Source organism: Lepidochelys olivacea (assembly GCF_965140295.1).
Source record: "Lepidochelys olivacea isolate rLepOli2 genome assembly, chromosome: 11".
Classification (NCBI taxonomy): Eukaryota; Metazoa; Chordata; order Testudines; family Cheloniidae; genus Lepidochelys; species Lepidochelys olivacea.
Genome location: NC_140421.1, coordinates 67573448 through 67599486, shown reverse-complemented (window position 1 = coordinate 67599486; position 26039 = coordinate 67573448). Strand labels below are relative to the sequence as shown.

At 43.1% G+C, this 26039-nt stretch overlaps 1 protein-coding gene across 6 annotated transcripts in view; it reads right to left on the bottom strand.

Annotated features, from left to right (window-relative positions):
- The window catches only part of SPAG16 (sperm associated antigen 16), a gene marked incomplete at its 5' end in the record, with an annotated part of 730962 nt that extends 707608 nt beyond the window's left edge, over positions 1-23354 (bottom strand). For 5 of the 6 annotated variants that reach the window (XM_084643189.1, XM_084643190.1, XM_084643193.1 and 2 more), the window contains 3 exons: positions 552-679; positions 14926-15024; positions 16562-16705. In XM_084643189.1, coding sequence (XP_084499315.1) covers positions 552-679; positions 14926-15024; positions 16562-16705 — 371 coding nt within the window. Of the gene's footprint in view, positions 1-551; positions 680-14925; positions 15025-16561; positions 16706-23162 lie in introns of those variants that run through there. The other variant, XM_084643191.1, reaches the window with a different exon arrangement.
- Between the last annotated feature and the right edge of the window lie 2685 nt (positions 23355-26039).

Here is a 26039-nt window from a genome sequence, read left to right as displayed (position 1 = left end):
GTAGCCATCACAATTTTCTAACCAGATAAAATGATAAAAGTTGTGCTCATTCTGCCTCAAGAACTGAAGTAACTACACAATAGAACATGCTCCAAACATTTAGACAAGGAAACTGCTATATGCTAGGAGTCCTGTGGCACCTTATAGACTAACAGACGTATTGGAGCATAAGCTTTCGTGGGTTGATACCCACTTCATCGGATGCATGCATGCCACTTTTACAGATCCAGACTAACATGGCTACCCCCCTGATGCTTGCTATATGCTGGGTTTTCAAAAGTGCCCAGATTTTGAAAAGTGAGAACAATAGAAGCTTATGGGTTCTGAGAACTTGTGGTCACTTCATTTAGGTGTCTAAACTGGAGCTGCTGGGGTTCAGCTCTTTTAAAAAATCTGGCCCTAAAATGATTGTGCTTCAAAAGTCAAACTTTACTTGGAGAAACCTACTTTTCAAGAAAATAAGCTTAAGTTGAGAATGGAAACAAAGAGGCTGGATTGTCTACATTTATTCCAGAGTCCTCACAGTTAAATGGACATTTTAAAAGTTTTACCATTCAGTTTGAAAGCAGTCAAGGGTTCTAGCCATCCCCATTCTGACCAGGAAATTGCAAAGAAAGTCATCCACAACTTCAGGTGTTTCAGACACTGAATGCTTAGAAGTCAGAACAGATCGCTGAGCCTGAAATTAAAAAGTTTAGTATTTGTTATTGTAAATTTGTGCAATCCCTGAAAAAGATACAAGAACCCATTAATTCCTAGCCCAGTGGGTCTCAAACTTGTTCCACCGCTTGTGCGGGGAAAGCCCCTGGAGGGCCAGGCCGGTTTGTTTACTTGCCGCTTCCACAGGTTCGGCCGATGGCGGCTCCCAGTGGCTGCGGTTCGCTGCTCCGGGCCAATGGGAGCTGCTGGAAGCGGTGATCAGTATGCCCCTTGGCTCACGCCGCTTCCAGCAGCTCCCATTGGCCCGGAGCAGCGAACCACGGCCACTGCGAGCCGCGATCAGCTGAACCTGCAGACGCGGCAGGTAAACAAACTGGCCTGGTCCGCCAGGGGCTTTCCACGCACAAGCGGCAGAACAAGTTTGGGAACCACTGTCCTAGCCTATAATCCAATCCCAGGGCCACCCCTCCATCCAATAGTCATTGGAATAAAACAATTCAAGACATCTAGACCATTTGCGTGAAAGTGTGCTGCTGTGTATAAGAAAGGTGACCATTTATATCACTGTTGCACTTTATATAAGATTTATGGAAATTGTGCATCATGTAAGGCATCAATGGAAAAGTTACAATCAAGTATAATTATCCTGGTTAAATCCACATATCATGTTTGTATTTGAAGTTATGAATATTGGTTGTGTTGTATTCTTGATGATTGATATCCACCAGAAGGATTTACATCAAGGCTAGAAAGCTATGTATTGATGGCCCATCAAAGACACTCAGCTCTCACAAGGAGCCATTGAAGAAACTCATCACTAGTAGGCCTTCCTACAGATGCCTCAGACAGCACAATACCAATGACCTACCCCTGTGATTCAGCAAACCATGTAAGAACATGTGATATGCTCAGGTGACCCTGGACTCCATCTTGGGCCAGCAATTTTCCACATGCAGCTTTGTTTGGGATAGTAACATCACCACCACCACACCGGGTCAGACCAAAGGTCCATCTAGCCCCATATCCTGTCCTCCGACAGTGGCCAATGCAAGATACTTCAGAGGGAATGAACAGAACAAGTACTCATCAAGCGATCCATCCCCTGTCACCCATTCCCAGCTTCTGGCAAACAAGGCTAGGGACACCATTCCTCCCCATCCTGGCTAATAGCCATTGATGGATTTATCCAGTTATTTTCTGACCCGTTATAGTCTTGGCCTTCACAACAGCTTCTGGCAAAGAGTTCCACAGGTTGACTGAGCATTGTGTGAAGAAATACTTCCTTTTGTTTTAAACCTGCTGCCTATTAATTTCATTTGGTGACCCCTAGTTCGTGTGTTATGAGAAGTAGCAAATAACATTTCCTTATTTACTTTCTCCACACCAGTCATGATTTTATACACATCTATCATATCCCCCCTTAGTCATCTCTTTTCCAAGCTGAATATTCCCCATGTTATTAATTGCTCCTCATAGGGAAGCAGTTCCATACCCCTAATCATTTTTGTTGCCCTTTTCTCAATCTTTTCAAATTCCAATATATCTTTGAGATGAGGTGACCACATCTCCACACAGTATTCAAGATGTAGGTATACCATGGATTTATATAGAGGCAATATGATATTTTCTGTCTTATTATCTACCCCTTTCCTAATTATTCCCAACATTCTGTTAGCTTTTTTGACGCCTACTGCACATTGAGCAGATGGTTTCAGAGAACTATCCACAATGAATCCAAGCTCTCTTTCTTGAGTGGTAACAGCAAATTTAGACCCCATCATTTTATATGTATAGTTGGGATTGTTTTCCCAATGTGCATTACTTTGTATTTATCAACATTGAATTTCATCTGCCATTTTGTTGCCCAGTCACCCAGTAAGTTTCCAGGCACGTGACAGAGGATATAAAAGACCTCGGAGAGATCTCTATTTTGCCTCTTTCCTGCTCAAAATCTCCAGTCTGGGGATTTACAACTAAAAGGGGCATCCTGAACCATGGACTGAAGACCTTCTAATCTTTTGGAAGTTACCAGAGAGACTTTACAAGCCAGCAATCTATTCCATCACTTCTACAAACCTCATAAGGACATTGCAATCATTTGTATGTATATAATCTGTTAACCATTTATAACTCTTTTATTAATAAATCTTTAGTAGCTTACTAAGGATTGCCTGATTGTGATATTTGGGTAAGATCTAAAATATATATTGATCTGAAGGCATGTGTCTGATCCTCTGGGATTAGTAAGAATCTCACATATGGTGAATTAGGTTTTCATTAACCCCTCACCACATTAGCTCCCATCCAGATAAACAGGTCTAAGTGGAATGCCTACAGGGAACTGTTTGGCTTCTAGTTAATCAGTGGGGTACTGCAGAAGCTCTTTTGTTACTGGCTAGATGAATATAGTTATAGAATAAGCCACCAGTTTTTGGTAACTGCCTTCTCTATTTCTTGCAGTGCAGTGCACACAGAGAGTGCAGTGTGGCACTCTCAGTGTGGCCCATTCCAAGAACCCGGTCACAGAAAGCTATTACTAAAAAGCAATTTCATTGTTGTTTGGGGGAAGAGGCTATTCATATAGATATGAAGTAGAATGTCAAAATGGCCTCTTTTCTGGATACAAACAAAAATATGTACATGGCAAGTAACTAGAGATGTAGCTTTGCCATTTGCACTTTGGAGTGAAAATTTTAGCCTTAGAAGGTGTATATGATCTTTTTTTAAAATAAAGTAACCACACAAGATTATAATTGTGATGCAAAGGATCCCATAGAATATTTTAGGAGTTTTACAACAAAATTGCAGTACAGCTGCCCATTTGGGCTATTTTCAGAGACAGAGAGAAGTTTGAAACAGACAGGATTTTAGACTGAGATTGCTCTATTCCACGGGCACTGTAAAGTAATGCTCATACCTGCACCTGTCCCTCCCAATCAATTAGTACTGCAATTAATAGTCTAGAGTAGTGGTGGGCAACCTGCAGCCCGTCAGGGTAATCCGCTAGTGAGCCGTGAGACGGTTTGTTTATATTGACCATCCGCAGGCATGGCCGCCTACAGCTGCCAGTGGTTGTGGTTCAGCATTCCTGGCCAATGGGAGCTGCAGCCAGCGCATGCTGCTTTCTGCAGCTCTCATTGGCTGGGAACAGCAAACTGCAGCAACTAGAAGATGTAGGTGGCCATGCCTGCGGATGGTCAATATAAACAAACCGTCTCACGGCTCACTAGCGGATTACCCTGACGGGCTGCAGGTTGCCCACCACTGGTCTAGAGCCTGGATAGAAATAGGAGGAAAATCCCCACACAACCTCCCCTAAATCTCATATGATATGAGCTGCATCTTTATATTCAATTAATACTACCCATTTAAATTAAAGAACCAAGGTCCTCAATTATATGCAACAGGCTATAATTAATAGTATATGCTTAGTGTCAATACACACTCCAGAATAGTAGTATTTTGACTTACTAGAGATGTATCACAGACAGATACACTCTAGTTGTGAGAATGCCATGGCTTTATAGAATAAGTCTGCTGTCATATAAATGGTCTCCTTTCTATGCTCCTACTGTTCTGTTGGCCCAGTTCAAGTAAATGCTCAACTGACACATCCAAAGGCTACTTAGGAGGGCGAGGCACCTCACAACCACCTGCTCTTAGCATGTGGAAATCTTGTTCGTGCCTGCTGTGCAGGCACAGCATGCTGAAGAATCAAAGAGTGCAGAACGGGGAAGAAAATTGGCAGCATGTGACCTCCAGAGAAGAAAGAGGAGAACCCATGTATCCACATTGCAGATAGAGGTAAGAAACCATTTTCAGGCTCTCTGCACAGATACCACAGCAGAGAATGGTTTGGAAGAGTTATCGGAGGGAAGAGATCAGAAGGAGACCCCATTGATTGGAAGGCATGAGATGCATTGTCCTAGGGATGAGGATTCCATGACCACCACTCCCCAGAGGAGGAAATGGGTGACAGTGGTCGGAGACTCCCTCCTAAGGGGGACGGAGTCATCCATCTGCCGGAAAGCTCAAGAAGTGTGCTGCTTGCCTGGAGCTAGAATTCAAGATGTGACAGTGTCTGAAGTCTGATCAAGCCCTCAGACTGCTCCCCCTTCCTACTTCTCCATGTGGGAATTAATGATACTGCCAAGAATGACCTTGAGTGGGTCATTGCAGACTATGTGGCTCTGGGAAGAAGGATAAAGGAGTTTGAGGTGCAAGTCGTGTTTTCATCCAGCCTCCCCGTTGAAGGAAAAGACCCAGGTAGGGACCATCGAATTGTGGAGGTAAATGCATGGTTGCACAGATGGTGTCGGAGAGAGGACTATGGATTCTTCGACCATGGGCTGTTGTTCCAGGAAGAAGGATTTCTAGGAAGAGATAGACTCCACTTAACAAAGAGAGAGAAGAGCATCTTCGCAGGCAGGCTTGCTAACCTAGTGAGGAAGTGTCGAGGTTCCTTCCCCACTCTGAACGCTAGGGTACAGATGTGGGGACCTGCATGAAAACCTCCTAAGCTTACTTTTACTAGCTTAGGTTAAACTTCCCCAAGGTACAAACTATTTTACCTTTTGCCCTTGGACTTTCGCTGCCACCACCAAACGTCTAACCGGGTTTATTATTGGGAAAGCCGTTTGGAAACGTCTCCCCCCCACCAAAATCTTCACCAAAACCTTGCACCCCCCCCCCTTCCTGGGGAAGGTTTGATAAAAATCCTCACTAATTTGCTTAGGTGACCACAGACTCAAACCCTTGGATCTTAAGAACAAGAAAAGAAGCATTCAGTTTCTTACAAGAAGAATTTTAATAGAAGTAAAAAGAATCATCTCTGTAAAATCAGGATGGTAAATACCTTACAGGGTAATTAGATTCAAAACAGAGAATCCCTCTAGGCAAAACTTTAAGTTACAAAAAGACACAAAGACAGGAATATCCATTCTATTCAGCACAGCTTATTTTCTCAGCCATTTAAAGAAATCATAATCTAACGCATATCTAGCTAGATTACTTACTAAATTCTAAGACTCCATTCTTGTTCTGTCCCCAACAAAAGCATCACACAGACAGACCCTTTGTTTCTCTCCCCACCCAGCTTTGAAAGTATCTTGTCTCCTCATTGGTCATTTTGGTCAGGCACCAGCGAGGTTATGCTAGATTAACCCTTTACAGGTGAAAGGGTTTTCCTCTGGCCACGAGAGATTTTAAAAAGGTGTTTACCCTTCCCTTTATATTTATGACAGGAGGGCTTTAAACTAGGTCACCAGCTGCTGGCGAACCTAAGTCTGGAGGTAAGTGGGATACCGGGAGGAAACACAAGGAGGAGGGTGCAACAGGGGAGGTCTCCCGATTCATACTGAGAAAGTAGGGCAATTAGCTAGTTATTTCAGGTGCCTGTATACGAACGCAAGAAGCCTGGGAAACAAACAGGAAAGATTGGAAGGCCTGGCACAGTCAAGGAACTATGATGTGATTGGAACAACAGAGGGGTAACTCACATGACTGGAGCACTGTCATTGATGGGTATAAGCTGTTCAGGAAGGACAGGCAGGGAGAAAAGGTGGAGGAGTTGCACTGAATGCAAGAGAACAGTATGACTGCTCACAGCTGCAGTATGAAACTGGAAAAAAGCCTGTTGAGTCTCTTTGGGTTAAGTTTAGAGGCAAGAGCAACAAGGGTGATGTCGTGGTGGGTGTCTGCTATAGATCACCAGACCAGGGGAGGAGATAAACCAGGCTTTCTTCAGACAACTAACAGAAGTTTCCAGTTCACAGGCTCTGGTTTTGGTGGGGAACTTCAGTCACCCTGACATCTGCTGGGAGAGCAATACAGCAGTGCACAGACAATCCAGGAAGTTTTTGGAGAGTGTTGGGGACAATTTCCTGGTGCAAGTGCTAGAGGAACCAACTAGGAGGTGGGCTCCTCTTGACCTGCTGCTCACCTGCTGAAGAACTGGTAGGGGAAGTGAAAGTGGGTGGCAACCTGGGCAGCAGTGACCACGAGATGGTAGAGTTCAGGATCCCGACAAGAGGAAGAAAGGAGAGCAGCAGAATACGGACCCTGGACTACAGAAAAGCAGACTGACTCCCTCAGAGGACTGATGGGCAGGATCACCTGAGAGGCTAATATGAAGGGGAAAGGAGTCCAGAAGAGCTGGCTGTATTTTAAAGAAGCCTTATTGAGGGCACAGGAGCAAGCCATCCCAATGTGCAGAAAGAATAGCAAATATGGCAAGCGACCAGCTTGGCTTAACAGAGAAAACTTCGGTGAGCTTAAAACACAAAAAGGAAGCTTACAAGAAGTGGAAACTTGAACAGATGACTAGGGAGGAGTATAAAGATATTGCTCGAGCATGCAGGGGTGTAATCAGGAAGGCCAAAGCACAATTGGAGTTGCAGCTAGCAAAGGATGTGAAGGATAACAAGAAAGGTTTCTACAGGTATGTTAGCAACAAGAAGGTGGTTAGGGAATGTGTGGGACCCTTAATGAATGGGAGAGGCAACCTAGTGACAGATGTGGAAAAAGCTGAAATACTCAAAACTTTTTTTTGCCTTGGTCTTCACGGACAAGGTCAGCTCACAGACTGCTGCACTGGGCAGCATAGCCTCGGGAGGCAGTGAGCAGCTCTTGGTGGTGAAAGAACAGGTTAAGGACTATTTAGAAAAGCTGGACGTGCACAAGACCATGGGGCCAGATCTAATGCACCCAAGAGTGCTGAGGGAGTTGGCTGATGTGATTGCAGAGCCATTGGCCTTTATCTTGGAAAACTCATGGCAAGTGGGGGAGGTCCCGGGAGACTAGAAATAGGCGAATATAGTGCCCATCTTTAAAAAAGGGAAGAACTACAGACCGGTCAGCCTCACCTCAGTCCCTGAAAAAATTATGGAGCAGGTCTTCAAGGAATCCATTTTGAAGCACTTGGAGGAGATGAAGATGATCAGGAACAGTCAACATGGATTCACCAAGGGCAAGTCATGTCTGACCAACCTGATTGTCTTCTATGATGAGACAACTGACTCTTTTGATACTGTCTCCCACTGTATTCTTGCCAGCAAGTTAAAGAAGTATGGATTGGACGAATGGACTATAAAATGGATAAAAAGCTGTCTAGATAGTCAGACTCAATGGGTAGTGATCAACGGCTCGATATCTAGTTGGCAGAGTGCCCCAGGCGTTGGTCCTGGAGCCAGTTTTGTTCAACAACTTCATTAATTATCTGGAAAATGGGATGGGTTGCACCCTCAGCAACTGGGGGTGGGGGGAGAAAAGAGGTAGATAAGCTCGAAAGTAGGGCTAGGGTCCAGAGGGACCTAGACAAATTGGAGGATTGGGCCAAAAGAAATCTGATAAGGTTGAACAAGGAGAAGTGCAGAGTCTTGCACTTAGGATGGAAGAACCCCATGCACTACTACAGGCTGGGGACAGATTGGCTAAGCAGCAGTTCTGCAGAAAAGGACCTGGGGATTACAGTGGATGAGAAGCTGGATACAAGTCAGCGTGCCCTTGTTGCCAAGAAGGCTAACGTCATCTTGAGCTGCATTAGTAGGAGCATTGCCAGCAGATTTAAGGAAGTAATTATTGCCATCTATTTGGCACTGGTGAGGCAAAATCTGGAGTATTGCATCCACTTTTGGGGGCACCCCACTACAGAAAGTATGTAGCACTACTTTTCAATCCTTACTCTCTGTATAGGTTAACAACAATTGGCTCCTGTGCTCTTTTAAATCATCCATGGCCCTGGGCAATTGCCCCCCACACATCAGCAGGCTTAATTACATGACAGCTTACAATGTAGAGCTGTGTTCTAAGGTATGTATGTGTAGATAAAAAAATTTATCAGAGAAGAATAATTTATTATTCCAGAGGGCATTCTGCACCAAAAAGACAAAAATTCTGTGCACAATATTTTAAAATGCTGCAAAATTCTGCAAATTTTGTTTGTCAAATAAACGTGGAGGCTCCAAAATGGCATTGGGGAGCCCAGAACACTGGCTGCATAGATGTGGAAGATCACTGTGCAGCTCCTCCTAGGACATGGACTCAGCAGTGAGGCTGCACCAAACCCTGAGACAGCACAAGGACGGGGCGTGCCCCAAAAACACCCCAGGGCCATGCCCCTCTGTGCCAGGTGCACCAGGTGTGGGCAGGATGGCTCAGCAAAGCAAGATCCAAGTGTGGAGGGACTTAGTGCGGGGGATCCAGGTGTGGGTTGAGAAGGTTCAGTGTGAGGCAATCGGTGTGGGCAGCTCAGTTGGGGAACTGGGTGAGGGGAGGGAGGAAATCTGGATTCACAGGGGCTTGTTGGGGGGGGGGGGGTAAAACAGTAATGGGACTCTGCAAGAGGGGCCCGGTGAAGGTAGTTGGGGTTCAGCAGTGGAGGAGTGGGTGTGGGGGGAAGATGGAGCTCAGCAGGGGATCTAGATGCAGCTGCTGGATGGGATGGGGATCCACGTGCGGGGGGAGTGGGAAGAGGGAACTGTGGTTCAGCAGAAGGGTCTGGTTATGAGGGGGTCTGTATGCACAGGGTGTGAGGGAACAGCTCCCTGTACAGGGATCCCTCCCCCTGCAGCGGAGGAGCAATTGGTGCAGGAAGTGGAGTGTGCAGAGCTTCTTTCAGCTGGGGGAGAAAACTGGGGTTGGGTTGGGCCTGGCCTGGCCCTGATGCTGTGCAGGGGAAAAGCAAGTCTTGTCCTCCCCAGCCCAGCTGGGACTAGCAGCTGGGCCTAGTACAGGGTAGGAGGCACCTGCTGGGTCTTCCCCAGGCCCACCTCCTACCCCACAGTGATTTACCTCTTCGCTAGCTGCCCTGGGGCCCCACAACATAACGTTGGGGAAGGCTGCATGACCACTCTTGGGGCTTCTCTTTGCTTCCCTGTCAGAAAGTCATTTTTCTGCAGAGAGGCAAAGAAATTTACAGGGGACAGATTGGGCACATGTGCAGTGGCATATTTTGTTTTGGGATACTAAAATAAGACATTTTCTCATCTCCTACAAGAAAGCTTACTCCAAGTTCTTCCCGCAGCATTTTCACCCACTTCCGTGGAGACCCCTTCTCACAGGATCAAGCCCACTGGCAGTTTTTCCATACAAACTGACAGAATACTTAGAGGGTCATCAGTACCCAAATATAGTTTCAAAAGTTCATTAACAAGCTAACGCCTGAAGTTTTCATCTTCAAAGATTCCACAATCTTTCATTAGCATTCATCTCAGACTAGTGAGTGGGGGTTCATTGTGAAAAGACAGTTACCTTTTCCTGTAACTGGAGTTCTTTGATATGTGTTGCTCACGTCCATTCCATATTAGGCATGTGCGCTCAACACATGCACCCGTACCTTAAGTTTTTCCCCTCTGCAGTATCTGTAGGGGACCAGCTCTGGCACCCTTGGGAGTGGCACCCTCATGGCGCTGTATAAGGGATACTGCCAGCTCCCCCCCATCCTCAGTTCCTTCTTGCCAGAACCTCTGACCCTGGGGAAGGAGGGCAGGTCATGGAATGGACATGAGCAACACATTGACGAACACCAGTTACAGAAAAAGGTAACTGTCTTTTCTTCTTTGGTTACTTGCTCATATCCATTCCATACTAGGTGACTCCAGTAGCCCTGGAAGTGGGTAGGAGTTCACGGATATGTGGATTGCAACACAGCTCTGCCGAACCCAGCATAGTCCCTGGCCTGCTGAGTGATGGCATAATGAGAGGTAAACATGTGCACAGAGGACCACGTTGCGGCTTTACAGATGTCCTGGATAGGGATGTGCGCCAGGAAGGCCGCTGAAGATGCCTGCACTCTTGTCAAGTGGCATCTGAAAAATCGGTGGTGGCGGAACCCGCACCAGGTCCTTATGCATGAGGTGATCCAATTGGAAATCATAGAATATTAGGGTTGGAAGGGACCTCAGAAGGTCATCCAGTCCAACCCCCTGCTCAAAGCAGGACTAATCCCCAACTAAGTCATCCCAGCCAGGGCTTTGTCAAGCCTGACCTTAAAAGCTTCTAAGGAACTGGGGGGGGGGGGCAGCGGGGGGAAGGATAGCTCAGTGGTTTGAGCATTGGCCTGCTAAACCCAGGGTTACAAGTTCAATCCTTGAGGGGGCCATTTAGGGATCTGGGGCAAAAACTGGGGATTGGTCCGGCTTTGAGCAGAAGGGGTTGGACTAGATGACCTCCTGAGGCGCCTTCCAACCCTGATATTCTATGATTCTAAGGAGATTCCACCACCTCCGTAGGTAATGCATTCCAGTGTTTCACCACCCTCCTAGTGAAAAAGTGAGGACACTGGGTGACCCTTCATCCTATCCACTATAGCGATGAAGAGTGGAGTCGATTTACAGAAAGCCTTGCCCAATAAAAACCATTCTGACTTCTTCACACCTAGGGTCTGTCAGGATCTGCTGGTACTCAGGAATTTTCTGTCCAAGAAATGCTAAAAGAGACTCCAAACAAGATGGGAGGTGGTAGAACAGAGACTGTCAAGAAAATGCATTAGAAGAGATTCCTTCTAAACTTATTCAGCTGGAAGCAAGGAAGGAAGAAAAACAAGAAAGTGCTGAAGATTCCTTTTTCCATATGGAAAAAGCTACAGTTACTTTTGACAGCCATTACATTCTGGGATCACCCACCACATTACTTTATACTGTCCAAGACACTGTTCAAGGCAAGGACAACAGCCAATGTAATGAGGTGTAACAAACAGGACAAATTAGTACTGAAACAAGGATGGCAGCTAAGGAATCCCCCTTGGGCAGGGGAGCTCTGCATGTAAACCACCAAACCACTCCCAAAATAGGGGTGAAGCAGCATGATAGGGCATAGTGGAGCTCTGCTCTATCTTCTGTTGGCAACAGGTCCCGAGAGCTTACACCAATGGTGTAAGTTGAGCTGCTCCATGCAGCTCTAGCTTGCACTGGAACTGTGCAGTTTAGGATCCAGGAGACACACCTAGTTCCCTAATTGGCCCCTATTTCCAGTGTACTCAAGCAGAAATCTCAAAAAGCGGACAATCTGCCCCTTATCTCTTGCAGGAACACACGTTTAATCACAGCCCTAGTATTTTCCTTCCCCCCCCCCCCCCAAGATGGGGGATGCTAACACATCCTAGCTGTTTGGCACATAGTAGTCTTGGTTTACTGAAAGTGCGAGTTATTCAAATTAAAGACAATTTCTTCTCTTCTTGAGTTTTACAGCCTATGTTTGATCTTCTTAGAGAAAATGAAAGCCATGGACACCAACTCTAAATAACCATGATTTCTAAATTCAGGGTGTGGGCTGTGTAATGCTTACTATACTTTTGGATACCTACTTGATCTATGCACCACAATTGCATAAATACTGCATTTCCTTAAAGTCTGCATTTAAATAGTGGATGAAATTCTTTTATTATGGAACCGGGTGTAAAATATACAACAATTGAACTGAAGTTACAGGGGAAGTGGAGGTGTGCCAGGACATTAGTTTATGGTGGAATTTAGCCAAGACAGAGGAACTACCACTTGTAAAACGTGCCAGGGAATCTCATGGCTACAAATATTCATTGCTTCATTTTGCTTCAGATAAAGATGCGTTTTTTAGCACAGCGTGGGGATATTGATTCAGTAGGCAATCGGAGAGAAGACTAGTACTTGCCGAGTAATCAAAACCACTTGCTTCAACACCTGGGTTATCTAGTAAATGAGCACTGAACAACCTAGCAGATACTCCTCATAAAATATGCAGCAAACATTATGAAAGCATTAAGGCAAACAACAAGTGTGATTAAAAGTAAGTTTGTTTTGCACTACAGATCCTACCATCTAATGAAAATGATTGACATACTGTTGCCAAAAAACTATGATTTACAGGGAAAATTGTATTAAATATCTCAATACCAAGTCCAGAAGCAAAGAGAAACCTTTTAGCTTGAACACAAGAAATCATATTGAACTTGAGGCTAACTATGCACGTGGTGCGTTTTGCTATCAATGCTGCAGGAAGCTTCAGCACACACACACCCTCAAGTGTACCATATATCAAGTGTTTCTGTGTAGCAGTCTTACAATTCAATAAAGACTTATCACACAGCTGAAAGATCAGGCAGTTGTACTCTGTCAAAAGATTAGACTAGTAAGATTCTCAGTTGTTCTGGGGTGGTTTTTTTACTATTATTTTTAAGTGTCAAGGTACATAGTCAGATGGTAACTACAGCAGATTTCTGAAGAATTTCAGTTTAAAACTTTTTTTTAAGAATTGGAAATATTTGAATCTGCTTTCAGATGTACCTCTTATTTTCAGATTTCTTCCATCCAAGGTTTAATATTGACCACAGAACTGATGAGTTTACTTACACACACAAGCACACGATGAAGTATATCTTCCCTCAGTTGTCACTGAGAACTAGTCACTTTCATTTAAAAAAAAAAAAAGTTATATTCATTTGCCTTTGCAGAACAAAGATTGACAATCTCTCACTGCATAAAGGAAGAAAATATAAAAAGTTGATGGTATAATGGAAAGGAAAGATACCTTACTATGGGATTATAGTAAGCCAAACCAAGTAATTTTTCTGCAACTGGAAATAGCATCTGAACTCACTCTGACATACTTAAAAAAAAGTAACACCGAACCACACCCCACTATGTTCAAGTTGTGATCAATTCAAATTCTCAGGGGTTTTCTTAGTCCCGCCTAAAGGTGGGTAGCTGGCTGGCTCTGTAGGGAAACACATGATCTGGCCCTAGCAGCAGGATAAGTTTTCATAGAATCATAGAATATCAGGGTTGGAAGGGACCTCAGGAGGTCATCTAGTCCAACCCCCTGCTCAAAAGCAGGACCCATCCCCAGTTAAATCATGCCAGCCAGGGCTTTGTCAAGCCTGACCTTAAAAACTTTTAAGGAAGGAGATTCCACCACCTCCCTAAGTAACGCATTCCAGTGTTTCACCACCCTCCTAGTGAAAAAGTTTTTCCTAATATCCAACCTGAACCTCCCCCACTGCAACTTGAGACCATTACTCCTTGTCTTGTCCTCTTCCACCACTGAGAATAGTCTAGAACCATGCTCTCTGGAACCACCTCTCAGGTAGTTGAAAGCAGCTATCAAATCCTCCCTCATTCTTCTCTTCTGCAGACTAAACAATCCCAGTTCCCTCAGCCTCTCCTCATAAGTCATGTGTTCCAGATCCCTAATCATTTTTGTTGCCCTTCGCTGGACTCTTTCCAATTTATCCACATCCTTCTTGTAGTGTGGGGCCCAAAACTGGACACAATACTCCAGATGAGGCCTCACCAATGTCAAATAGAGGGGGACGATCACGTCCCTCGATCTGCTCTTTATGCCCCTACTTATACATCCCAAAATGCCATTGGCCTTCTTGGGAACAAGGGCACACTGCTGACTCATATCCAGCTTCTCGTCCACTGTCACCCCTAGGTCCTTTTCCGCAGAACGCTAAGAGCCAGCCTACAGTAGGGAGGGATGAGGTGGGCTTCTCTTTTAGTGAGCCCCCTGCTTTGTGTCTCAGCATTTTGGGGTTCTTGGTGTTATTTTGAATTCTAAGAAAAAAAAATAGTGTCACATTACAGCCTTCCAACAAGAGTATTTAGGTTTTTAAAATTAACTTGTGGGTGTATGCTGTGAACATAACACTTACAATCCCACCACACCACTACGTGGTAGTCTATTGCGGTTTAAAAAAAAAAATCAAATTCTAAAAGGTAAAAGTATCTAAAATACTAGTTGTTAAATGAGTGATAATTTGACCACAGCTCTCATTCGGCCAAGCAACTAGGTATATACTTTTGTTTTTTTAATTACAAGCATGTGAGTAATTCTATTCCTATTCAGCAAAGCATTTAAGCGCATGTTACATAGTGATTAAAGCACATGCTTCAATGGAACTTAAACATATGGGTAAAGGGCTTGGTTTAATCAGGGCCTAAATATTTTATTTAGCTCATTCCATTTAGAGAAAAGGATACTTAGACCACATTTTAGTGAATTAAGTCTACTATTTTCCTTAAAATATTGAGCAATGCATGAAATATACAACAAGACAAGCAAACAGTGAATAGAGGAGTATCAGGGTGGATGGAAATGAATTCATTTAAGCATTGTTCTCACAGTGACATCATATATAAAATGTTTCTAGAGATTTATGCCATAAGAAATATAAAATGCTCTATCTATACTTATATTCAATAATTAAGCGTGTTCAATGTCTAAACTTTAAGCCGATAGAAATCAGTTTTATTACTGATGGATTCTTAACAGTATTTTGAAAACTCTTACTATAATTTGTGCATCTTCAGCCTGCTCCTGTATTGTCTGTAAAGCCTTTACCAGATCTTCATCACCTTCCAGGAGACTAATATCATCATCTGCTGGAACCTAAACCCAAATATAAATGAAGTCAGATCAATGAATATTTTAAATGGATTGTACTTTCTTCCAGAAGATAATTAAGTCCCAACAGCACACAGTTAAAAATAAAAAGTCTTATGCTAGTAGCCATATTAGGAGCTTGGTGTTATAATTACACAACTGATTATTGTTCTACTTGGTACTGAAGCATACAATTTAAAAAAAAAAAAAAAAAGGAGGTATCACACACTCAGTGATATCCTTGCCCTATGTAAATCAGTGACAAAACTCCATTGACTTCTTTGGGGATAGACTTTCAACCCTGATCTCTTGGCACTTGATCCAAGGCTCAGTGGAAAGATTCTCATGGATTTCACCTGGCTTAGGGTGAGAGCCTGCTGTCTGACAGTGTAGATTCTGGGGGGGGAAGAATAGACTCACTGCTGGCACAGCCCAGGATAAAAGTCTCTCCTCAGTAGCACTTTTAACCACTGCTTCAGTCCTACAGTGGCGTCATCTCCTCACAACTTGGTCCTCCAGGCAGGTCCCTTAGAAGTCTCACCCTTTCAGAGGTATCACTGTCTCACATGAGCAGTATCCCACACATTTTAATTACCACCATAGTATTTTCTGCTCAAACTAGATTCCTTTACAGTCCTACTTCTCTCAGAGAAAGAAATTCCCAGGTCTCCCTCAGCCTTCACCAACAAAGCACAGAAAATCCCCGAGAAACCAAACCTCAATAAAGCAGCTTCTGTCCCTCCAGACTTCATCTTTTAATCCCACAAGGTTCTCCCCAGCATCCTGGTATAGAACACCCACACTACTTCTCCTATCCTAAGCACAAAATTAGTTCCTCTCCTACAGCCACCCTATGATTCCTTTACCCTCTACTCTAACCCTCACCCATGCACCCCCTCTTGTAGTTTCCACTTCCCTGCTTTATGAGAAGACACAGCTCCTCCTCAGCTGGGTCTGATAACAAATCAATCCTGACACACCCTCCTAGTGCTCTCCAGCTCCTACTCACACTTTGTTCACCAGTGTGGGGTTTACAGTTCTTCACACAGCTGCTATTCAGAAAGAGATCGAGCACAGGCTTGAGTTAGAGGATTTTGTTTATATCAAAGACCAAGACATTAATATACTGAAAACAATATCCAAGAAAGCAAAGATATATTATATGATAATAAAAACATATTTAAATAATGAGTAAGCTGAAATTAGCTCACTATGAATAAGCTGAAATCAGCTAAACTGAGTTACTGTTACCTTTTAAAAATTATTTAAATGGAAATAAGACATAATAAATGAAATGTTACTAGTTCTTTTTATTAAATGAAAATATATGCTTAATATCAAGCATATTTTAAAGTATGCTTCATAAAAGAGGATTTACTTCTTTGGTGCTAAGATACAGTATGGTGCATTTAAATAAAAAGAGATGGTTACTACAATACAGATCTTTCTTAAGACTATCTCCTAAGTTTTGAGATCTACTTTTGAAAGGTACTATAAAAGAAAAAGGTATTATTATTATTGGCAATATTATTAAGTAAATTACCTCTTCATATTGATAATCATCTTCTGAGTCTTCTGTAATGGTAACTTCTGTATGTTTTGTCAAGTCTAAACCAGCTGACGTATTTGGTGCTTTCCAATGAGAAAACAATTGTATATGACCATTAAAAAAAACACAGTTATTCATAAATCAGTCCTTATCAGCCTCTCCCCTGTTCTACGTAAGGCCAAATTTCACATATTTAGGGCTAATTTTGGCTCTTGGATGCCCAGTGAAAGGCATGTCTCTGCATTCAAGAACAGAATTTAGCACTCAAACTTTTCATTGCAGGACTGCACAGCACTAAAATACCACCTATTTGCTCTGCTATAGCTAGATACCAGTTGCTGTGCTTCGTATAAACAATAAGCCAAACTCTACTCTCAGGTACACAGTTACAGTGGCTATATTGTACCAGGAGACTTTCATTGTCCTTATGCCTCTGGGTGAATTTCATCCTTTTAGAAAACTAACCATTTTTTATCAGGTTTAGAGATCAGACGTGGCAAATGCACATCTGTGGATCCACGCTTTGGGGGAAAATAACAGTAAATTGAGCATTGAAGCTTCTGTTATGTTGGTTTAACAGTCCTACATCTCCTTTAGCTACATGAGGGAAAAAATGGATTAACTGATTTTAATGGGAGGATTGAGAGGTATGTGTTTCAATGAATACTTTACAATCTCCTTCTGGCAAAGTGGTCCATTGAGTTGGGCAGGGAGAACATAGCTGAGAACAGTTGCACTTTGCAGAGGACTTTGAAGAGCTCCTCCTGAAGAACTGAAGCCCTCACTACCCTTCCAAGACTTTAGCAGCTGTCTGGCTCCTGAGTCTCAGCTCCCCACTCCCAAAGGCAAATACTGGAGGCCTTACATCATCAGCTACTTCTGTTCTTTTTATGCTCTTAAGAAACTACTAGTGGTGCCTGGATTCGCTGAGCCTTTAACTGGAGGGGGGCAGGGGAGAAGCAGGCAGCAAAGTGGTCCAGGGACCACTAACTGTATGCTAGAGGGGCAGAAAGAGCTAAGTGGCTGCAGCTGCTCTAGTGTTTACAAGATGAGACAGGGAAGGAGAAGAGTTACTTCTGACCTATTGAACAAGAACTGGGAGCAAAATGCACAACAGGGAAACCACTGTTTGTTTGTTTTTTTAAATGGCTCTGGAGATTGGTAGGGAATAGTAAAAGCAGAGGAAGTCTAGTGGCAGAAGAATGGATTTTGGAGGTCAGGAGTTTTGGTTGATTGAGTTTGGTAAGTAGTCTAAGAATCATTTTTTTAAAAGCTAAACACTCTATGATTAATTCAGTCTTCATTCTTTCAATGTACCTAAAGTGACCATGATGCTACTTTATGTCTGGGGCAGATATCTTGTGAATGAGACTTTAAAAAGTGAGGTCCTATTTGCACAGCATGGATACTAAGGCCCAACTTTTTTATAAAGGAGGGGCCAATGTATGTGTTCCACTTCTGTATTTATACCTACTCTGTGATTATGTGCCTGAATCAGATATTTGTATACCTGCTAGTGTCTCCTAAAATCCATGGTTTATTTGGAAAATTGCCCTTGGCTATATTATATTTTGTCTATATATTTAGAGAGAGAGGCAAGCAAAGGAAAAAGTTAACTATGTTATTGCTAAAGGATAAGGCTTCGTTAGCTGAAGCTACAAAAATCTTTTGCTGATTTAAAATAAGCATTTAAGAAGAGGGGTTATTTTAAATTTCTTATAGCATTAATTTTTAAATTTGCCTCAGTTATACACACCGCAAAGTATGTAGTAATTTACATGTGAGGTTTAGAAGGCTTGCCCCACAAATGCTTTTGAGCTATTGGTAAGCCAAAGAAGTCTTAATATGCTGAGAACACTTTTCTCCCCTCTCTCCAGTAACAAAAGATCATGAAGGGATTTTGTTCCAGTTTTAAAAAACAAAGCAAAAACAACAGAGCTGAGAATAGTTTCAGCCACAAAGGACTTTTCAGAAACCTACACAGGTGCATGAACAAAAGTTTATAATAGAAATCACAGTGTAACTGCAACTGCTTTAATTATATCAAATGGTATAATAAAAAACATTTGAGGTATGTATGATCTAGTCATCTGGGACTTAGAAATGTTTTGAGTTCTAGTCCTGGCCCTGCTACTATGGTGTTGTGGGGCCTTGCGCAAATCAGATTAAATGTCTGGTCCTTAAAGTCCTTTATCCATTGAATGGGGATGATAAATTACCTACCTTGTTGGGTATATAACAATTATGATTATGAAACCATTAATTAATTAGCACCATAACTGAATGGTACTTTATTTAAAGTTTGCAAAGTACGCAGAAGCTGAAAAATGTACTAAGTATCATTTTATAAAATATCTAATAATAAAAGACAGGATAATGTCACTGCAATTAATTAAGTAGCCTTTTGGTACTGTCATACTGTAGTAGAAGAGGTTTGAATGTTTATAAGGTACAATTTAAATACAATATTGTGTATCCAGCAATTTGGCTAAAAACATTTCTCTCACTGGAAGCTTAATTGTATAATGAGAGACAGATTTTTGTCAACCTGTTTTACATATGTGCAATACGTCATTCCTTTTTCTCCATATTGACAGTTCTATTCTACAGTTGTAGAATATTTTACAATGTGGACAGAAATGTCACAATGTCATATCCACCAGTCATTCCAAACTAATGCAAATGATCTTGGTGATTTAGGTGCTTCCAAGAAGGTGAGTTTGCTGTTAGTTTTTTAAACTAACTCAATAGCCCTTATGTGCCATTATGGTCTAGACTACTGTGTTGTTGCAGATGCTATGCATGTGGAATAAAACCTCATGTTAAAAATCTTGACATGATTTTTGAAAAATCATATTTCAGATGCACAATCTTTTAAAGACAATTCCTCATTCAACTACATTTTTGAGCAAACATTGTCTACAAATTTTATTTTCAATGTCTTTTATAATATAGACACTCTTCTGTAACAGCCGTGTTAGTCTGTATTTGCAAAAAGAAAAGGAGTCCTTGTGGCACCTTAGAGACTAACCAATTTATTTGAGCATAAGCTTTCGTGAGCTACAGCTCACTTCATCGGATGCATACTGTGGAAACTGCAGAAGACATTATATACACAGAGACCATGAAACAATACCTCCTCCCACCCCACTCTCCTGCTGGTAATAGCTTATCTAAAGTGACCACTCTCCTTACAATGTGTATGATAATCAAGGTGGGCCATTTCCAGCATAAATCCAAGTTTAACCAGAACGTCTGGGGGGTGGGGTAGGAAAAAACAAGGAGAAATAGGCTACCTTGCATAATGACTTAGCCACTCCCAGTCTCTATTTAAGCCTAAATTAATAGTATCCAATTTGCAAATGAATTCCAATTCAGCAGTTTCTCGCTGGAGTCTGGATTTGAAGTTTTTTTTGTTGTAAGAAAGCGACCTTCATGTCTGTAATTGCGTGACCAGAGAGGTTGAAGTGTTCTCCGACTGGTTTATGAATGTTATAGTTCTTGACATCTGATTTGTGTCCATTTATTCTTTTACGTAGAGACTGTCCAGTTTGACCAATGTACATGGCAGAGGGGCATTGCTGACACATGATGGCATATATCACATTGGTGGATGTGCAGGTGAACGAGCCTCTGATAGTGTGGCTGATGTTATTAGGCCCTATGATGGTGTCCCCTGAATAGATATGTGGCCACAGTTGGCAACGGGCTTTGTTGCAAGGATAGGTTCCTGGGTTAGTGGTTCTGTTGTGTGGTGTGTGGTTGCTGGTGAGTATTTGCTTCAGGTTGGGGGGCTGTCTGTAGGCAAGGACTGGCCTGTCTCCCAAGATTTGTGAGAGTGTTGGGTCATCCTTCAGGATAGGCTGTAGATCCTTAATAATGCGTTGGAGGGGTTTTAGTTGGGGGCTGAAGGTGACGGCTAGTGGCGTTTTGTTATTTTCTTTGTTAGGCCTGTCCTGTAGTAGGTGACTTCTGGGAAGTCTTCTGGCTCTATCAATCTGTTTCTTCACTTCCGCAGGTGGGTATTGTAGTTGTAAGAATGCTTGATAGAGATCTTGTAGGTGTTTGTCTCTGTCTGAGGGGTTGGAGCAAATGCGGTTGTATCACATCCTATCCTGAAGGATGACCCAACACTCTCACAAATCTTGGGAGACAGGCCAGTCCTTGCCTACAGACAGCCCCCCAACCTGAAGCAAATACTCACCAGCAACCACATACCACACAACAGAACCACTAACCCAGGAACCTATCCTTGCAACAAAGCCCGTTGCCAACTGTGCCCACATATCTATTCAGGGGACACCATCACAGGGCCTCATAACATCAGCCACACTATCAGAGGCTCGTTCACCTGCACATCCACCAATGTGATATATGCCATCATGTGCCAGCAATGCACCTCTGCCATGTACATTGGTCAAACTGGACAATCTCTACGTAAAAGAATAAATGGATACAAATCGGATGTCAAGAATTATAACATTCATAAACCAGTCGGAGAACACTTCAATCTCTCTGGTCACACGATTACAGACATGAAAGTTTGCGATATTACAACAAAAAAACTTCAAATCCAGACTCCAGGGAGAGACTGCTGAATTGGAATTCATTTGCAAATTGGATACAATTAACTTAGGTTACCTTGCATAATGACTTAGCCACTCCCAGTCTCTATTCAAGCCTATTTCCTATTGTTTTTTCCAACCCCCCTCTCTCCCTCAGACGTTCTTGTTAAACCCTGGATTTGTGCTGGAAATGGCCCACCTTGATTATCATACACATTGTAAGGAGAGTGGTCACTTTAGATAAGCTATTACCAGCAGGAGAGTGGGGTGGGAGGAGGTATTTTTTTCATGCTTTGTGGGTATAAAAAGATCTTCTGCAGTTTCCACAGTATGCATCCGATGAAGTGAGCTGTAGCTCACGAAAGCTTATGCTCAAATAAATTGGTTAGTCTCTAAGGTGCCACAAGTACTCCTTTTCTTTTTACTCTTCTGTAGTGTCTTATCAGCCACAGGGCACTGAAGAATTTCTGTTTTAAGGAAACAGAAACTGAATTGCAGAGAAGTGGCTTACATAGGGTCACAAAGCAAGTCAGTCAGTACCAAGGTTGAGAACAGAATTCAGATCTCCTGAGTGCCAGCCTCTAAATAAATATACACTACAGAAAAACAAAACAAAAAACCTGCAATCACTAATTTATAGTTTGCCTTTGCTCTTTTTAAAACTGAAAAGGAGTCAAACTGATTGTTTCTAAATGTCATAACTCAGAAATAAACCTTCTAAATTGCTGCTCTGCAATCTAAAATTCCTATTTTACTTGTATAAACTACTCAATTAAAAATAGATTTTTAGGGAATGATTGGATAATTCAGGCACTAGATGACAGAATTTGAGCCTTTCGCTCTAGGTCAGTGTTTCGAATATTGCTAAGTGGAGGAACAAGCAAATGTGGATTACCTTCTGATACGTATTTAGTGCCTTATGGAAAAGGCTTAGAAAAATTTACCAGACGCTTGCTAGAGGGAGACAAGTACAAAAAGGAGTAAGAGGCAACAGCTCCAGGTCTTCAGTTGTTGCTCACAGCTTTCCCGAGTAGCAACGGAAAAGTGAAATTGTTATGGTTCTTGTTAGTTTCACCCAGGGATTCTAAACAACAACAGTGGATCTTGACAGCACTCCCAAATGAACAAGACTCTGGACAGTCCCACTGTTACTATTCAGAACCCCTAGGTGAAACTAACAAGAATCAGGACAATTTCACTTTTCTGTTTCCATAGGGGAGGCACTGGAGTCATCTGTTTGTAGATGCAGCAAGATGGCACTGCATCAAGCTACACTCAGTTCACATTGAGAAGGTATTCCTCTTAATCATGAGGCCTGGAGGCTTAGCTGTCTTTGTTCAAATTTAAAAATTAAATTCTGCCCTAACTTATCGTTTTTTCCCCGGCAGTTCCCAGGGAAGTTCACTATTAGCCAGCAGCAAGTAGGGGAGTGTTGGTAAAATAAATTGGTAATCTCAACTTTTCCCCACCATAATTATGTGATTTTTGGCCTGGCTCCCACTGGGCAGGTCTGTACCTGGCAAATACAACTGTAGGGGCATCGAGTGAAGCCTTTATTGAAGGTGCCACTGAGCAGCCTGGCTGATGGGCCAGAGAGAAGGTCCTTCCTCAATCCTGGGCAGAGCTCAGGTGACCGCGGTGGCGGGGAGCGGCACTGACCCATGCAGAGAACGAGGGGACCCCAGCACTCCCCACCCCTCCCCACGGCTTGAACTTGCCCGGGACTCCAAATCCCCCCCCCCAACTGTTTGTTTTTTTCTCAAAAAAAAAAAAGGCTCCAAAACCCCCCAGAGGCTAGAGCCCAACAGCCCGCCCCGCAACGTGAGCCCCCTCCCCCCAGCTGAAACCCCTGGCTGAAGCCCCCCAGAGGGAAGATCCCCGGCTCCCTCTCCCGGGGTGAACCCCCAGAACCTCCCGCCCCCAGAACGAGGAGCCCCCGGCGTGAACCCTCAGCAAATCCCCCGAGCGCCCCCCCCCATCCCCAGCGCGGCTCCGCCAGGAGCCGCTGAGGGGGCGCGGGGAGAGGATACGCTGCAGGCAGAAGGGCCCCTCGGCTCCGGCCGCCGCCGCCGCCGCCGCCCCCTCCATCGCCGGCTCTCCGGGTCGCTTGTTTCCCCGCCGCTCTCGCCGTTGCTAGGGTCCCCCGGAGAACCTCTCGCGAGAACAGCTCGCTCCTTCTCTCCACCTGGCTCTATCCCGGCTTCACGGGAGAGCGCGCGCGGCTGGAGGGGAGGGGGGGTGGTAAGGCAAGGAGTGGGGACGGCCGGACGCGTCCCGGTCGCCATAGCAATCGTCACTCCTCGGTTACGGAAAGGTCCAATGGCGCTTCAGTAGAGCGCTACCGAGGGACTAACTGGCCAATCGGTGCAAAGCAGAGGGGCAAAGTCCCGCCTTCTGGCCCAGGCTCCCCCACAGTGGGCAGAGAAGGGGGCTCCGATGCGGCGGTACAGCCCCTCCCGTGAGCCCCCTCCCACCCCCCCCCCCACACACACACACACGGGGCTGGGCCTGCGGCACAGATGCGGCCCTCAGTCCCCCTCTCTGGGGGCGGGGCATAAGGCAGGACCCCCACCCCCGCAGGGAGACCCAGTGCCCCCGGGCTTGCCCTGGGATCCGAGCTGCTGGGGAGAGCAGCACTAAGCCACGTGCAGCCTGCCAGGTGTCCTGCCCTAGAAACCCCAGGAGCCGTGGTGCACGCTATTGAGCACCATCTGCTGTCACCTTCTCTGGTCACCGACAATATGTCTGTCTGCTAGGGCTGTCGAGCAATTAAAATAATTAATCGTGCTGTTAAAGAATAATGGAATGCCATTTATTTAAATATTTTTGGATGTTTACCATATTTTCGAACATATTGATTTCAATTTCAACACAGAATACAAAATGCACAGTGCTCACTTTGTATTTCTTTTTATTCTAAATACTTGCACTGTAAAAACAAAAGAAATAGTATTTTTCAATTCACTTGATACACGTACCGTAGTGCAATCTCTTCATCATGGAAGTTGAACTTACAAATGAATCTTTAGCGCATCTGGCACGTAAATACCTTGCAATGCCAGCTACAACAGTGCCATGCGAACACCTGTTCTCACTTTCAGATGACATTGTAAACAAGAAGCAGGCAGCATTGTCTCCTGCACATGTAAACAAATGTGTTTGAGCAATTGGCTGAACAAGAAGTAGGACTGAGTGGACTTGTAGGCTCTAAAGTTTTACATTGTTTTGTTTTTGAGTGAAGTTATGTAACAAAAAAACCTACATGTGTAAGTTGCACTTTCACGATACAAAGATTGTACTATGGTACTTGTATGAGGTGAATTGAAAAATACTATTTCTTTTATCATTTTTACAGTGAAAATATTTGTAATAAAAATAATATAAAGTGAGCACTGTACACTGGTATTCTGTATTGTAATAAATATATTTGAAAATGTAGAAACTTCCAAAATATTTAATAAATTTCAATTGGTATTATATTGTTTAACAGTTTTATTAAAACTGATTAATCACGTGAGTTAACGGCTGTTAACTCAAAAAAATTAATCGACAACAGCCCTAATACACACACACACCCACACACACCCACACACACACACCCCTGTGCCCGCATTCCAGCTATTTCTGTTTAAGTCAGAGCTTCCAAAACTCTGCCAAAATAAGGAAATGTTATTTATAAAATGGACTTTTATGAGAGAATTTTCAAGTAAAGCAAAGTTTGGGTCTATAACAAAGGTTTGTTCCAATTCCAGGGATTCCTAGTCAAGAGGAAATACAATGTTGCTAACTCATCTAAAATCTAGATTTTTTTTTTCTTAAAATCCCAGCTCAGTGAAGTGATGTGATTATATGAGACCCTCAGCTTTCATTTTAAAAACTAGTTTTTAGTCCTGATGGTTTCAGAGCAAAGTTTGATAATGTGTATCCTAATGGCTCAAGAACCAGAAGGCAAAAAGAACCCTGAATGTATTTAAAAAAAAATACCATGATTTTTAAAAAGAAAAAGAGTACTTGTGGCACCTTAGAGACTAACAAATTTAGTAGCTCACGAAAGCTTATGCTCAAATAAATTTGTTAGTCTCTAAGGTGCCACAAGCACTCCTTTTCTTTTTGTGGATACAGACTAACATGGCTGCTACTCTGAAACCCTGATTTTTAAGTGAACCTCAGATTTTTAGGGTTGACTCCAGGGTGACCAGATGTCCCGATTTTATAGGGAGTGTCCAGATATTTGGGGCTTTTTCTTACATAGGTGCCTGTTACCCACTACCCTCTGTCCCAATTTTTCACACTTGCTATCTGGAATCACTAGTTGACTCATGGTTTTTGAATCATTGGGGTTGGCACTACTGAAATAGTTCATGGTATAATTATGTGCAATAAATAATATTTTGAATTTTTATAGCACTTTTCATCTCAAGGACTTTATAGATATGAAATAATTGTTACTTTGTGATAGATACGGTATTATACCCATTTTAAGTAAACTGAGCCACTTTGCCACAGACTTTCTGTGTAACTTTGGGCAAGTCATGTAACTTGTATAAGGTCTCACAGTGAGTCACTGACAGACCCAAAAGTAGAGCCCATGAGTTACTCTGAATTCTAAATATGTTTTATACTAACTTGAGATATTTTTGGTGACCTTTCTATGCAGGTAATATGACAATGTGTGTGAAAGAATAAAATGAGCAGAAAGGAAAGTAAACTATCAATGTCTAAGCCTTTTAGACTGGTGTTAATTATCCCTTTAGAGAACGTAAGATCTTTTTGAAGCAGAAACAGATGTCCTGGAGCAGATGTTGCACCATAGCATATCCTTGAAGGAATTAGTTGTTCAAATTATGTTTCTATGGTATGCTTTTTCTCTGTAGTTTGTTTAAAAATATGGGCAAAGATTTTGAGGT